This window comes from Neodiprion pinetum, chromosome 3 (assembly GCF_021155775.2).
Source record: "Neodiprion pinetum isolate iyNeoPine1 chromosome 3, iyNeoPine1.2, whole genome shotgun sequence".
Taxonomy (NCBI): Eukaryota; Metazoa; Arthropoda; class Insecta; order Hymenoptera; family Diprionidae; genus Neodiprion; species Neodiprion pinetum.
The window spans coordinates 32,691,849-32,706,752 of NC_060234.1; the positions used below are offsets into that span (position 1 = coordinate 32,691,849).

At 39.8% G+C, this 14,904-nt stretch overlaps 1 protein-coding gene across 11 annotated transcripts in view; it reads left to right on the top strand.

Moving 5' to 3' along the window:
- Nucleotides 1–14,507, top strand: part of CASK (peripheral plasma membrane protein CASK) — a 143,905-nt gene extending 129,398 nt beyond the window's left edge. For 6 of the 11 annotated variants that reach the window (XM_046618024.2, XM_069134530.1, XM_069134531.1 and 3 more), the window contains 8 exons: nt 1,623–1,652; nt 3,765–4,002; nt 6,506–6,562; nt 8,555–8,674; nt 9,064–9,180; nt 9,671–9,778; nt 10,053–10,228; nt 10,843–14,507. In XM_046618024.2, the coding sequence (XP_046473980.1) occupies nt 1,623–1,652; nt 3,765–4,002; nt 6,506–6,562; nt 8,555–8,674; nt 9,064–9,180; nt 9,671–9,778; nt 10,053–10,228; nt 10,843–11,022 (1,026 nt within the window). In that variant the 3' untranslated portion in view covers nt 11,023–14,507. The remainder of the gene's footprint in view (nt 1–1,622; nt 1,653–3,764; nt 4,003–6,505; nt 6,563–8,554; nt 8,675–9,063; nt 9,181–9,670; nt 9,779–10,052; nt 10,229–10,842) is intronic. The other 5 variants (XM_046618025.2, XM_046618027.2, XM_046618037.2 and 2 more) reach the window with 3 other exon arrangements.
- The last annotated feature ends 397 nt before the right edge of the window (nt 14,508–14,904 follow it).

Genomic DNA, 14,904 nt, shown 5'->3' on the forward strand with positions numbered 1-14,904 from the left:
AGATTGCCCTCCTCGTCAAGGAGATTCAGCTGTGGTATCGATCAGTTGTTTCATTTTGTTCATTTTCACGTTAATTAAACGACACCGCGTACCGTTGGTTGACAAAATAACGTAGAAAACTGAGTAAACAGATTTCTCATAGGATTTCATGGCTTAAATTGACAATTTGCAAGAAAGCTACGGAATTGTTTGTGTTTTTTTTTCTGCGTTAATTTCATTCTGACAGGGGTACATGTAGTTTGTCCCTTAAAAAGTTGATCGAAAATATAACTTCGGCAGCTTCCAACTGCATCCCACGAGTAATATCCCAACCTCGACTATCCTTCATTACACGTATTGTTGCAGTATGCGTGGATTATTTAGGTAATATCTTTATGTTTACTGTTATCATCAATATCATTCTAACATCGTAGCACCTTCCCTGATACACGTTACCCCGTAGTGAGCACTGCACTAAAGTTCGTTGAGATTTTTTTTTTTTTATTCATCTTCCTTTCTCAACCATTCGAATCATCTCGGTCAGCTAATTGACGATTATAGTATCGAGTATCCGGAAGGAAAGATAAGTGAAAAATAGCACAACAGTAGCGGAGGATTGCACGTCTCGCGTGAGAATCCTCTGGATGTTCATCGACCACAGCAGCCAGTCCACCAGTCGAGTTGTGTATCGATAGTTTACCCGCTATAACGTATCTATCATATTACTGTGTAGAGAAATCGTCATTTGTCCCAGTCTATCGTACCTTCAGTACCGTAATCCGTAGATTGTATCATTTTAGTGCACTTGTGCCGTACTCTCATCACCATAACATACACTCGTATATATCAGGCTAAACTTCAGGACGAAGAAGACGGATCCAGTACCGTTCTTCTTCGTACAATCGGACCATCCCTGTATTGTTCGCGACAAGGGTGAGCTTACGTCATGTCTGACTACTTACGGATAATACATTAACACCGTTTCGATCGGTCAACGGAGGCAGCGTGCTGTTCCAGCAGTTTCAAAATTCTTTGAATTTATAACCGGTTTGTGCCTGTTTTGCTTTGCTTATTGATCAAAAAATAAAAAAATACGTAAAAAAAAAAAAAAAACACTATTCAGAACTAACAAATAACAGCGCTGGTGTTGGAATGCAGACCATGCTTCGCACAATTAACATAGATTCATGATTATTGAAAAATGTGAGTAAATTAACAATATTTTACGCCTGGTGTTTGCGGACTATTTGTGCTGCGAAATTTTCTTACACTGCCCAACTTTATTTTTTATTTTTTTTTTGCATCGCAATCGTGAAAATTGATAACGATCTGCATACATAATGGACACTCGGCATTTGATTTCTATACACATCACTCGTATTCTTTCGATCGTTTTTTAACTCCATTTGCTTGCAATTGTTTTATTGGTTTGTGTTTTTTTACTCGTGAAATACGCGTCGGAGACGACTGCCTCCGTGCAACAATGGACTATCACAATGTAGCCTGATGCTGAATCGCATGCGGCAGGGTCAGACATGCACCGGGTAAATCGAAACCTGACAGCTGCCGTATACTACACAAAATTAACAAATGAATTTTCTCATGAATTAATAATTACTGTTCTTCTGTTTTCCAAACTCTAGTTGTTCAGGATTAGGCCTCTGCCAGTGTTAGTAAGTACCATGACTTGATCTGGTGTGATTGGACTGCTGTAGTTAGAAGCTATGCGCACATGCAGCTACCGCCTATACAATGTGTAGGTTCTCACTAACTTTCTGGTATTGATTTTCAGTTGGTTTGCGGTCTTGTTTGTCGAGTTGGATTTTGTACACAACACACACCCCGCGGCATGTCGCATAGCGAACTGTAGCGTATTCATATTTTATTTCTCAACGACAGACACCCGCCATCACACCCTCCATAGCCCAGCCCCTCTAACCCAGCTTACACGCGTAAACATGCATTCGTATTTGCTTATGCATACTTACACTCGGACATTTTACAGTTATTTTTATGCATAACCGCGTTACTGCATCGTCGTACTCTGCACGCGTATCGGTGTGCGTATGAAGGTTGATCCATGTTACACCGTCGGACATACCGGACTGCTTTCTCCTTAAACCAGGCAAATTTTTTCGTTGACCTCTAAGTACTTCTTCTTGTACTTTGCCAGATTGTACTTATACTTGATTGATCACTTTGTGAATTTTTCAGATTATCAAATCCACTGTCGTCAATGTTTACAAATTTTTTAATTCAACGTATGATCTGTAATATTTTCGATGCGATTTGAGCTGCAATCCACTCACTGGTAATCGGCCGCTAGACGAAAAATTATTTTTGACAATCTAATGGTTCAGCGAAAAAATTGACACGATTAATACTGAGAAAAATCCCCACATGCACAATAATGCGTAAGCACACCAAATGCTTGTACGTACGCGATAGTGTGACAAACAAGTAAAATCGATCAACACCCAGATAATCACCGCTCAGCTCAGCTTATGATTACGAAACCACGTATGTCAATTCACTGTTTTCTTGAACATACAGTTTTTGCTTCACAAAGCCGTTATTGTTTTCAAGTCACAACAATATAACATAGCTGCCTGCGTAACTTAGCTTTTGGTTCGCATCTTACGGCAATGCGTGCACACTACCCGAAATCCAAGCTCGGTGCTATTCTTCAATATTCTACGTTCGTTTTGCCCGTGTTTTGACTTAATGCAACTTGTCGAAACAATTTAGCGTAAATAGCGCTTTATTGGCAGTGCTTTCTCGTATGTTTTACTTCTCTCTCGATCTCCAACTCGACTCCGTTTCGCTTCGATTTTTATAAAATACGTGACGAACAAAGAAACGAGATGTAATCTAAAATCGATGCTGCTATAGCGATCGTTGCATATGATATTGTTGAATAATCTATCTTGACTGTCTATTTACCTGCAGAGTACCGCCGAGCGAATACCACGACAATAACTGCAGTCTTTACACGTAAATGAAAATCGACTCGATAATATCTCGCCTTTTACATGGCTTACCCCTGAGAAAAAGTAGTTCATATAGTAGTGCGATAAAGCCGCGCACGTTCTCCCTGAACACAGCCACTCACGATTACCCTTCATACTTAAGTCCGAGTAGTTTGACCCGAGTTTTGACCTACATAATGCAACATCGGCCACTTCACTTGCTCATATTAGCCCAACGAACCGGAAACTGCAGTTCGACGAATAAGCGACACGACGTCAGTCAGCCACCACAAGAACCTCGTAGCGTTTGGCATAGATTGACTATGGAAATTGAATTTGTGAATAGAAGAAAATGCATGAGAATAATTACTTACCGAATAAATCGTCATAAATCCATCCTGCTTGCCGCGGTACACGCACAGTTTTACTTGTGCCCTTTTCACCTATAGGCTTTTACGATTAGTTTGTTACATGTGTGAAAACGTTCATTTTACGTATCCGAGATTATCCTAACATATTTTCTTTCTTCTTTTATTTGTTCTGTTTTCTCGCTCTCTGTGATATTTTTCATTGACAGGGGCATATTTTCACACCTTAAATAAGCAAAAAAAGGTTTTTTTTGGACAGAGATAGAAAAGTAATCGATCAGCTTTGTAGGTATAAAAAATTTTCGAACTCCATCCCTCTGTCAAAGAAACGTATGTGAACTCCTCTGCTATAACAAATACATATAAATGCTTAAAAACTGATCGCCAAACCGCAAAAGTTTTTCGATCAAACTGACGCCCTTCTTCTTGCTCTCTTTGTTTGATACAGATTTTTGTACGAGCCCAGTTCGATTACGATCCCCTGGAGGATGAGCTCATCCCCTGCGCGCAAGCGGGAATCGCTTTCAAGACCGGGGACATACTGCAGATCATCAGTAAGGACGATCATCACTGGTGGCAGGCCCGAAAGGACAATGCCGCCGGATCCGCGGGCCTCATACCATCCCCGGAACTCCAGGAATGGCGCACCGCCTGCGTGGCTATGGAGAAAACGAAGCAGGAACAAGGTGCGTTTTTACGCTTCCTCCTCCCCCCCCGCCCCTCTCCTTCCCACCCTTCCCACCTTTCCGACTTCCACTTCCATTATACGAAAGCACTTGCGTTTTGTAAAATGAAATTTCCGCTTTTCGCGAGTAGAAATTCTTGTGCGTATGAAGAGCCGGTTACACATCTGTGAAAACTATGTTCTATAATTCCCATCGCGCGCGAAGCAGGCGAGGGTGTTGCCATTCAATTGGGAATGTGCATGACGGTTTCGTGTATCCAAACAGTGATAAAGTTGCCGGGTAAATTTTCTGAGACAATAACAGATGCAAACGTGGCTGTAAACGGAAGTGAAACTTGAACGGCGAGCCTGCAAAGCCCGCTGGTTCCAGCAGATCGCATTGTCGTGTCCATGCGACCTCTTGGGGGTCATTATTTATATATTTATACACACCCTGAAAGAACAATATACTATTTTCTCGCATTTTCGTTCAGTTCCCTTTTCACGTATATTTATCACATACTTTATGATGTCTCGTCGTGTGGAATGCGTGTAATATATTGTTATGTGAGCATTCATATTATATTAATCTAGAATCAGATATGTGATAATTCAGATCATTAAGTATATATACTTATTTGTATGAGATTTTGATGGAGCATGCGCTGTCATTCCACATTTAGACGAATGATGTACATTATATAACTCCATATTAGAATATATATTGTGCATAAATATGTTTTAAAAGGAAGCAATTCCCTAAATTCCAAGATAAAAAAAGTATCGATTAATTTTTCAAAATTGGACAAATTTTCTGCCAAAAATAATTCTGTTCATTGTCACTTTTCCAGTACACAGTAATTTCACTATTCAAATCTTCAAAATTATTGATTGGTTTGGTTATTCCTCTTTGTTTATTCGTTATTCATTTCATTTATACCTCTTTGTCAGTATTTCCATTGACAGATTTGTATGTTTCGTGAAATCCAATAATTGTGATCCTCAATTGTCTCTTTGTCATCCGACTTCTCTGTCATAATAATACGTCGGTATGAAGTATTGTGTTTCGAGTCAGTCATAGTAATTTGTTAAAAAGTAATATTAATGGTAATAGTAATAATAATAATATCGATCGATGTTAAACAATTTAATAACCCTAAAACCGTGCAAAATTATGCTTATGTGTGCTTTTCTGAAATCTTCACAATTCATCTGCGCTGTAACGGGAGTTATCGTGCAAATTTTCAGAGTGATAAAAAGAATTGTTGGGGAAGTTTTCCCATTGCAGTTTCTTAGCAAGAAACTACGTTTTAGCCGTAAATTAAAATCGTTGAGAAGTTATAAACGCGAAGGGGTTTTTACTGGCAACAGCTTCTTCCACTTTCTATAATAGTTTGAAATCGAGAAAAACGCAGCAGAAAATATTAATTTATTACGCTTGGCGAGAACAAAATTGCCTCATGAAGATTTTCACTATTATTAAACAATATTACAGCAAGAGATGATACATATATTTCACGTTCCGTTCAGTATAACCATTTGTCCTGTAGAGTCGGAGTCATGAACTTGATACCAGTCACGTATGAAACGAAATCAGGCGTCCATCGAGTTTCCGGAAGTGATTGCTATACCGAAATACCTGCCGAAACTCGAACTGTAAGCTCCTCTAATTGCCAATGCACTGCTATCGATCGGTTGATGAAATTCCAGCACTTCTAAGTACGAGTTACAAACTTCTACCAAGATCGTTGAACGGTGCAGCCTAATTACAAACTCATAATGAGATAAACTAGCGTAAGCATGTGCGATATTTGTGGTTGAGCATTAGATTGGACTTGGATAAAACAAGCGAGCGCAATTCTTTACTTTCTTCCGTTTTTGTAACGCAGGGGAAATGGTCGAGTTGAAATATGCTATCGCATGCTTGCAGAATAAAACAGTTGGCCTGCCGCCGAGATACGAGCTTTTATTCTGAGTCCTAAAGACACGTCGTTAAAAATTTTATTTCAAAAAGAGGTAAAGCAAAAACCAAGAAGTAACGCGAAAGTGGAATGTACGGTACTGGATCACAGCGTGTTGGGTGTCAGGCGACATAAATCCAAAGCGTGTATGTACGTAATACAGAGGGAAAAATGTTTTCGAGGAAAAGATAATAATGACGAAAAATTAAAAATTTTTATTATTCGACAAATCTCATTCAACTCATTCGCCTGCAAGTTTGGATAAAAATTTCCCAGCCGTGGTCAGTGCTACACAATACCGTAAATTGTATGATATCCGAAAACGTTTTTTTCTCAATCGAAATAACGACACTCACGCTTGTGTCCTCAGCTCGCGATCTTACGACCCGAAAATTCACATTTCACGAGGGTAAAAGGAAGCCGATTACATTTGCCATTTCTCATCTAGTTGTGCAGTGGAAGTTAAAAGTGGTGGGTGGTTAGCAGCACCCACTTTCGGCAGATAGTTTACGCAGTTGTCAGTTGCGTGATGATGTTTGTTATTGTATGTTGTGCGTGCTTTAGAAGCGGAAGGGGAAGGAGGATGCTCGTCTCATGCCGAGGGCTGCGACGGTTCCACAGGTACGACCGACTGGCCTAGGACTGGTAGAGTCGCGTAGCAGCATGCCGTATCTTAATTAATCAATAAATCAATCAATCAATCAATCAATCAATCAATCAATCAATCAATCAATCAATCAACCAATCAGACAATTACGCCTACCCTCCTCTAACAACTGTCAAGCATCAATCGCCTCGACGCGAGATTAGTCTCAGAGCAAATTTTAATCGCACCGCCATGTGAACGGTGGAAACTTCAATTTTATCGATTTTCCATAAAAAGTGTCATATTTTATTTCATTCTCGTTTCTCCCAGGTAGAAGGTTCCGGTACCTGGCATACATTAATGCGAATTATACGTATTTCAGTCATGCATTCAGATATAAAAGCTTTTCCGGAAGACGCGCTCTCTAGTCTTTTATTTCGAGAAGAAAATGTACACGGATCGTGGCCTCGTTCTGGAATGAAAAATATCAAGATATCTTGCCTCGAGGCGTTTTACAAATTTCACGTGCCAACCGAGTCTTGATACTCTCCGCAAGGCTATATACAGAAACCTAAGATTCAACATTTATTTCATCGCGAAGTCGACTCCGCACCACAAAATATGTATCCTTCTTGTAATTGTTCACCCTATTCCCGCTGAGCCACACGAGGAGCTTAAAGATCGTTATCTTCACGAAAGCTCCATCGGACAACCGAATTGCATTTCACTTTGTTATTTATCAACCGAAAGTAAAATACTCTATTCTCATTACAACCAAGTACGTATACACATGGATACATCCGTAACGGCACAACCGCCGGTCAGTCACTCGTCATAAAACCTAAATCACGTATCGTGCACGTCGACTTATCAAATTACACAGCGGTCATCGGAGCACAAAATACCTAAAACGCGATCAACCGAAACCGTTGTGGTATTCGATTAACCTGTGACATTGCACCATCCGCATTACATGTATACAATTAATCTACGACATTGCACTATCCGCATTACCTGTACTCACATTTCAATATTTCGAATGTAAGAACCAGAATTGCATGTCCAGTTGGATCCCCGTTCTGTTTTTCCATGTCTACTCTTTCGGCATGTTCCTCTGTATTGAAATATTCTCACGAACACGTTGCCTCACGCACTGATGACACATTAAGCTTGTTCGATATTGTGACCTACTGGAACATTTCAAGTCTATCGGAACGCCGACCCCATTATATGTTTGGCTTTTTACCGACTAGTGGGCAGAACTGTTCTTTAGTCTTTTTGTTAGACGGATATTACATCAACACACGCTTCTCACAGTCCTGTTCTTGGCAAGGGAAGTAGACGTGGCGATGCGGCGAAATATGACGAACGACAAGTGAGTCTGCCGAACATTTTTGAACTGTTAATTAAATTGAGTCAGCAATGAAGTTAATCATCATCGCAAGACTCACTTATCGATGAATATTCTTGCCCTGCCAAGACCTAGAATACTCGAATTTGTATGTCTTACAATTAAATTGCGTCAGTTTGTCTAATTCTTCCGTATAATCTGTTTCATTCTCAAATCTAGGAGTGCTTGTTGTATCGCTGAAGAAACTCCTTGACAGAAACTGAAGAGAAAACGTCAATCTCGTGGCCCGAGAGCTGTCCGATACCCGATACGCCAGTTTCGTCTTTTATTGTCCTTTCAGGCGCAACGAGTGTCTTATGCAATCCCAATTTTCGCGCAAGAAAACACTCAGATAAACAGAGAGGCGTAAAACCTGAGTCTCAAATCTGCTGAAAACCAATGCTGCTGGCAAATTTTGTTTACACCGGATGAAGAAGAGTTGGAAATGCGCAATTCCCGATTTTATATGAAACTTGGCGATTTGTTAGAGATTAAAAATTTGGTGCTCAGAGAGTTCAACGATTATACAAAACGAAGGAACAATTGCGTTGTTGCACCTGTACATTATATACGTATTTTTGAGGTGATACCTCTGAGGTAAAGGTACAAAAAACGTAACGATCTATTCTGATTTCAGTAAATTGCTCAATATTCGGTCGGAAGAAGAAGCAATACAAGGATAAGTATCTGGCGAAGCACAACGCGGTTTTTGATCAGCTGGATCTGGTCACATACGAGGAGGTCGTCAAGCTCCCTTGTGAGTCCCTTTGTCCGTTTATCGATTATTTCTCCGTCAGCGTAAAAGCCCCGTCTCTAAAACTTTGAGAAACTTCCTATCCGCTTCTCAAGGCTTCCTCTGATCAGAAGGATAGATCGGATGGACGCCCCGCTTTGAGGTGCCATATTCGCAGTTGTTATCGGGCCCGCATGTGGCCCGAGGCTTTTCGCTACTAAAAATAAGAATAGAAAAGTAACGGGAAAGTACCGCGAGCTGACGCGAGTATCACGGCGAAGTTCTATCCGGACAGAGTCTTGAAACCTCGACGGGTGGATGGAAGCTCCGAAACTCCGAAGCTCCGAAGCCTCGGAGGCTCGAAGTTCCGGATCTTTTGTGCGGTGTTTAATCGAAATTTTACGTCGCAACAGATCCCGCCTTTCAACGCAAGACTCTCGTATTGCTCGGCGCGCACGGCGTTGGTCGTCGGCATATCAAAAACACCATCATCGCCAAGCACCCCGACAAATACGCCTATCCCATTCCGCGTAAGTGGTTCACCATTATCATTCTAAGAATATTTCACCTTTATGCCAACCCTCTTTTACATATTTTCTATTTTCGTTTGATCGAATTCGAGGTACGATTTTTCCGAAGATTATCCACCCATAGGTAGATATAATATGGATTTTCGCTTACACATTTTCCCCTCAAAGTCTTCCGGGTACGGAAATATTTGCGTCTCATATTTTTATCCGTAAGCGCCTTTTACCAACAGGCGAAAGTAATAAAGAGCGACTAAACCATCGTTACGTACGAGCAGTGTTCGAGTCGGCTACTTTGCCTAATTGCTTTTTGATTGAAAATTCAAACTCACTGCACAAAATTGCATTCAATTTTTTCACCGTTTTTATTTTCCGTCGCTTCTATCAAGCTCAACCCGAATTCTTTGATAAATCTTGAAAGAAACAGTCGCGTGGATAAGGTGGAGTGACAACTGTAAGATACAAGCGTTAATCTATTATTCATTCGATGCAGATACAACGAGACCGCCACGAAACGACGAAGAAAATGAACGCAATTATTACTTCGTATCGCACGATGACATGATGGCTGATATTGCTGCGAACGAGTACTTGGAATACGGTAAGAAGGGGACCCCGTGTATGGGATCTTTGTGTCAATTGATATCGTATAAAGTAGCGACAACAGTTCGGTGAACCTTGCACTCTCAACCTTCCGAACTGCATCGGTGTTGAAAAATGAGCGACTGATTTATTACGGGAAATCAACCATTTCGTGCAATGTACCTACCAGACATATTAACCATTCGACAAATTGCCATTATAAATCACGATTCGAGCGTAGCTGAATTTGCAATTCCTGATACTTCGATGCATTAACGAAAAACGAACGACAGGGACGCACGAGGACGCGATGTACGGAACGAAGCTGGAAACTATTCGCAAGATTCACGAGGAAGGCAGGATGGCGATTTTGGACGTAGAACCACAGGCGCTGAAGGTGCTGCGCACCGCCGAATTCGCACCCTACGTCGTCTTCATAGCTGCGCCAGTCCTGCAGAATCTTGCCGATGTGAGTAACGAGTGAAAAGGGGATAAATTTCTCATTGTTCAATATACATACCTACTTGTGAAATGTAACATTTCTGCGGATGGATGAAAACGGATGTAGTCAAACCTCCAAAGTCGAGTGAAAATTTCAATATTTTCCAAGTCTGGATTCACGCATGAATAGCGAATGCATTACGCCGCTTGCTCTCCTCTTCACACTACCCCCGTATGTATATCTACGAGCCGTGTGGAAGCGAAGCTGAATCCTATCGATGAAATCTCCATCCCCGGCCGATAGGAGTATCTATCTGTAATAGAATTCGAAGTACCGACATTCCTCGCTCCGTAGCTCTACCTAATCCTTCATCGTTCACCGAAATCCTCTAGTTTTTTTTTCTTTCTTCACTTACTTTTAACAAGTATCACTAATTTTTAGAAGAGAAATTCGTATGAATTCTGCCAATGAGACGAACTTAAATTGAGCGGAAAAATCTTGACGCACGCCAAGAAATTACTATTAAAGTGTTATAAACCCTTATCTGGAATGAAAAAGAAATTGTAATTATTTTTCATTCGTATTAACCTTGCTTTCATCGGAGAGAAATGATTTATGGAATTAATACCGACGTATTTCAGTACGACGGGAGTTTGGAGAGATTGGCGAAGGAGTCGGACATGCTGAGGCAGGCGTACGGACACTTCTTCGACCTGACCATAGTGAACAACGACATCGAGGAGACGATCGCTTCCCTGGAGGCGGCGATCGAGCGAGTCCACACTACACCCCAATGGATTCCAGTCTCCTGGGTCTACTGACAGCGGAGTTCGCCGACGAGAGCGATTTACACAGAATACAACGGCTTCAACGGCCCCGCTAAAACGGCCAAGCAGTGATTAGGCGGCACGACGCGAATGCGGACTAATCAATCGCCACGCAGTGCCGCGTGGAACAATCAATCAAACAGTAGCCAAGCGACACGTATCGGGACCTTAGACCAATCAAATGACGTCACCGCAACGCCGAATGCCGTGGCAGTGACCGCGTGTTCATAATTATTACTTAAACGTACATATGCGTATGCATGTATATGTACTCGTATATGCATTATTTATACACAAACAAACACTCGCGTACACACACACTCAAACCACACACACAACACAGCCACCGAGCGTGCATGTATATAATAATATATTGCAGATCGATCAGCGAAGACGTTAGTCTTGTTATACCTAATGATTGAGACGAAGAGAAGGAAAATGGAGGAGCTAATTGCGGCCCTAAGGATATATCTGTATCAATCCTCTTTCGTAAATCAAGGTAGTAGCTGCGAATATTTTTATCCCTTGGGAATTTTTTTGCTTCCCGACTTCTTCCGGACTCAATCATTTATACCCCCTGTGTATTTTTTTTTCTTACTCTCCTTTTTTACACCGTGAGATGGAAACCGATTGCGTGGAAGCTTTTTGCTCCGTTTCTCCGGAAAGACTTGACATTTCGGCAGAAATATAATGGACTCGTAGCTCAGCATGAGAAGTACATAACCGCCGTGTTGGAAAGCTCGTCCTGAATCAGTTGGTAATATCTCGGGGTTCCGTCACTCTCGCGATCCTCTTCGTTTAAAATCAACGGTTTAATTTGACTGAATTCTTATCATAAAATGAATAGAATAAAATTCTATTTCTTGTCAAGTCTTTCAAATTTCAAAATATTTGTCACACGTTTCGACGATAAATAGATCTTAACGATAATTGGGGAAGTAAAAATTTGCGGTGCATCTTAAAATAATTTTTATAAAACACTAACTTCATCTAAGTTTTGTCTTTGAATATCATAGGCCAGTTGATTGGAATAATTATAATTTCATCCTTGAACTGTATTTGAACTATTTTCCTTCTGAATTCGTCGACAACAAGACTGGCTCTGCGAGTTGTGTCGAACAACCGCAGTTCGTCAAGTCGAAAGAACGGCTGATTGTCGATTAAACTATTTAATAATGAAATTTAAGAATTGAAGATGATGAATTTCGATAGTAACGGTGGCTGCCTGCGGCAAGCGTTTCTATCGCCCCTAATAAAGCCAGAAACACCTGGTTTGCATACCCTCGTACAAACGCATAATCGAAATATCGAACTAAACGCGGTTATATAGAAGTTTATATAACGTAAATCAAGTAAATAGATAGTTTACCAGTCTATAATAATTAATAACAGAATGGAAAATATAAAAATAAAAATTTAACATTAAAACAGATTAAACGACCTAGGTAATTAATGAATTAATTGTGTAAGTAATTAATAATGAATTACTAGAAGACTAATAGAAATTTCCATACGCAACCCGTAGGAATGCTGGATGTGAGTGCGCGCATGAAGAATTGAATATGAAGATTGGATTATATAATCACGATGAGTCGAAGTTACTGGCATGATTCTATTGTATATCCTACATAGCAGCGCCGCTGCGCCTACGTACTCTTTTTATTTATCGATCTAGTATTTTCGAATCACCGGTGAGAATGGATAGCATAATTAACGATTAATAATAAATATATAATTGATTATATACTTACAGCGTGTGTGAGAAAACGAGAGAAAAAAAGGGAAGAAAAGAGAAGGAGAGGGAGAGAGAGCGGGAGAGGGAGAGGGAGAGGGAGAGGGAGAGGGAGAGGGAGAGAGAGAGAGAGAGAGAAAGAGAGAGAGAGAGAGAGGGTGAGAGGAAGGGAGGGAGAGTAAGTTGGTTGCACGTGTCATTATGAAAAATTGAATGTGTGCGTGAAAATTATTGAGAGCTAAAAAAGAGAAACACAAGAAACCGTAAAGGTCGTAAGTGATTTTGTAATATTTCTCATAAGTTGTAGCTGCCATGATTAACTAGCGATGAGTACTTAAAAACTAAATTCCGGAAATAATATCAGTAATTCGAGTATCAAAGTGGAGGCATTCGCACTCTTGGAAAAGTCTGTACTTGATAACCAACGACTGGCTGCATGGCTGATCTAGAGCTAAAGCTGAAGCTAACGGATGTTGAAATAAGATGACGGGTCTAAAAGAAACAATAACAGTTCATTATAATTATGTAATTATAAATGAGAGAGAGAGAGAGAGAGAGAGAGAGAAAGAGAGAGAGAAAGAGAGAGAGAGAGGAATGAAGAGTATTATAAAACGTTGTTAATTGAATTAATAAAACTAGCCCAAAGTATCAAAAGTTGTATTTTAATTCATTAAAAACTTCCTAAATGAATTTTGATAACTGAATTGAATAACCTGAGAATAGTTGTGTGCGAAATTGCGAGAAGGCGAAGGGAGACAGACTTGCCGGTTTAATTAGCGAGGATTAAGGTATATTTCCATTAAAAGTTACCCAGCGCCTGAAATCTGAATCTATTATATTGATTCCGAACCGTCGCATCGCCTTCGCCTTTTTCACGATTCTGATAACCTTCAACTATCTCTCTGCCTTTACTCGAATCCTTAGAGTAACGGAAACTTCATTTATACGGCCTTCCACGCCTCAAAACTAACGAATTCTCTCTTTTCGTCGACACTTTCGGCGTTCTACTCACACTTGTCTTACAATCGATATAGCACTAGACTCGTGTAACACGTCCCGGAAAAAATTTGAGCATTGAAAGTCATATTAGAAAATACTGGGTCTAATAACGTAAATTTGTTGGAATTTTAACACCTACTCTGTGTTTCTATTTTTAATACTTGACAAAGAATGCAACTTCAACCTTTCACTCTTTTGAATTGACGGACAATCACGTTCGAAAAATATTATTTTTCAAATACGAACGCGGTTTGGAACGGTTATCGAGTAACTAAAATATGGCGTAAAACAAATAAAATAAATAAGATAGATGGTTAAACAATCGGTCTTGTATTAACTTGAACTTCCTTTCGTCATCTCAACAATTGAATACGAAATATTACTCTTCACGCATCACTGCCAGATGATTCATGTTCATGGACAATTCGATGCTACGATCCGTTGGTAAAAACGATGCATCAATGGTTTTAAGCTTGTTGTTTTGACTAAAAATAACCTAACATTATCCAAAGAAAAAAAGAATGTATAAAGATGATAGTAATAATAATAGTAGATAGTAGTAATTGTGGCACGATATTTTATGCTTACTCCCATCAATTACATCAGGCATTACAAAGGAATATATAAAAATTGCGTGAATTGCGAAGTAGAGTATTAATTAGGTACTGTATTCCTATACGCTTTTACTTAACTATACGTACGTCACGTCTCTTTTAATGTAACGACGATCTATATAGAAGATAAAGAAGAGTAGGAAAAAAAATTATATATCGCCAATTACTTGAGAAGTTATACCTTCTTCAAATCAGATTGTATACGCTTTACACATTTAATGCTTATGGTCAGCTAGCACTGTTACCTGTGTCTAGAATTTTTCTATCTTTTCTTCACCTTTTCGCTATATCACATAATTTTATTTACAATCAGTACATAACGCTAACTGCTCTCTATGTATATACGTTTATCTCTTACCCTTAAAATTGTATACTTCCTGATATCATTTTCTTACTCTACGCAGATTCGCACGCGCTACACGTGCATATAATTTCGACAAGACCAACTAAAGTACAATACTAAAAGAAAATGACTCTCGTCTTTAATGATAAAAAATATGACACGATAGTAACAATGATAATTTTTTAAAC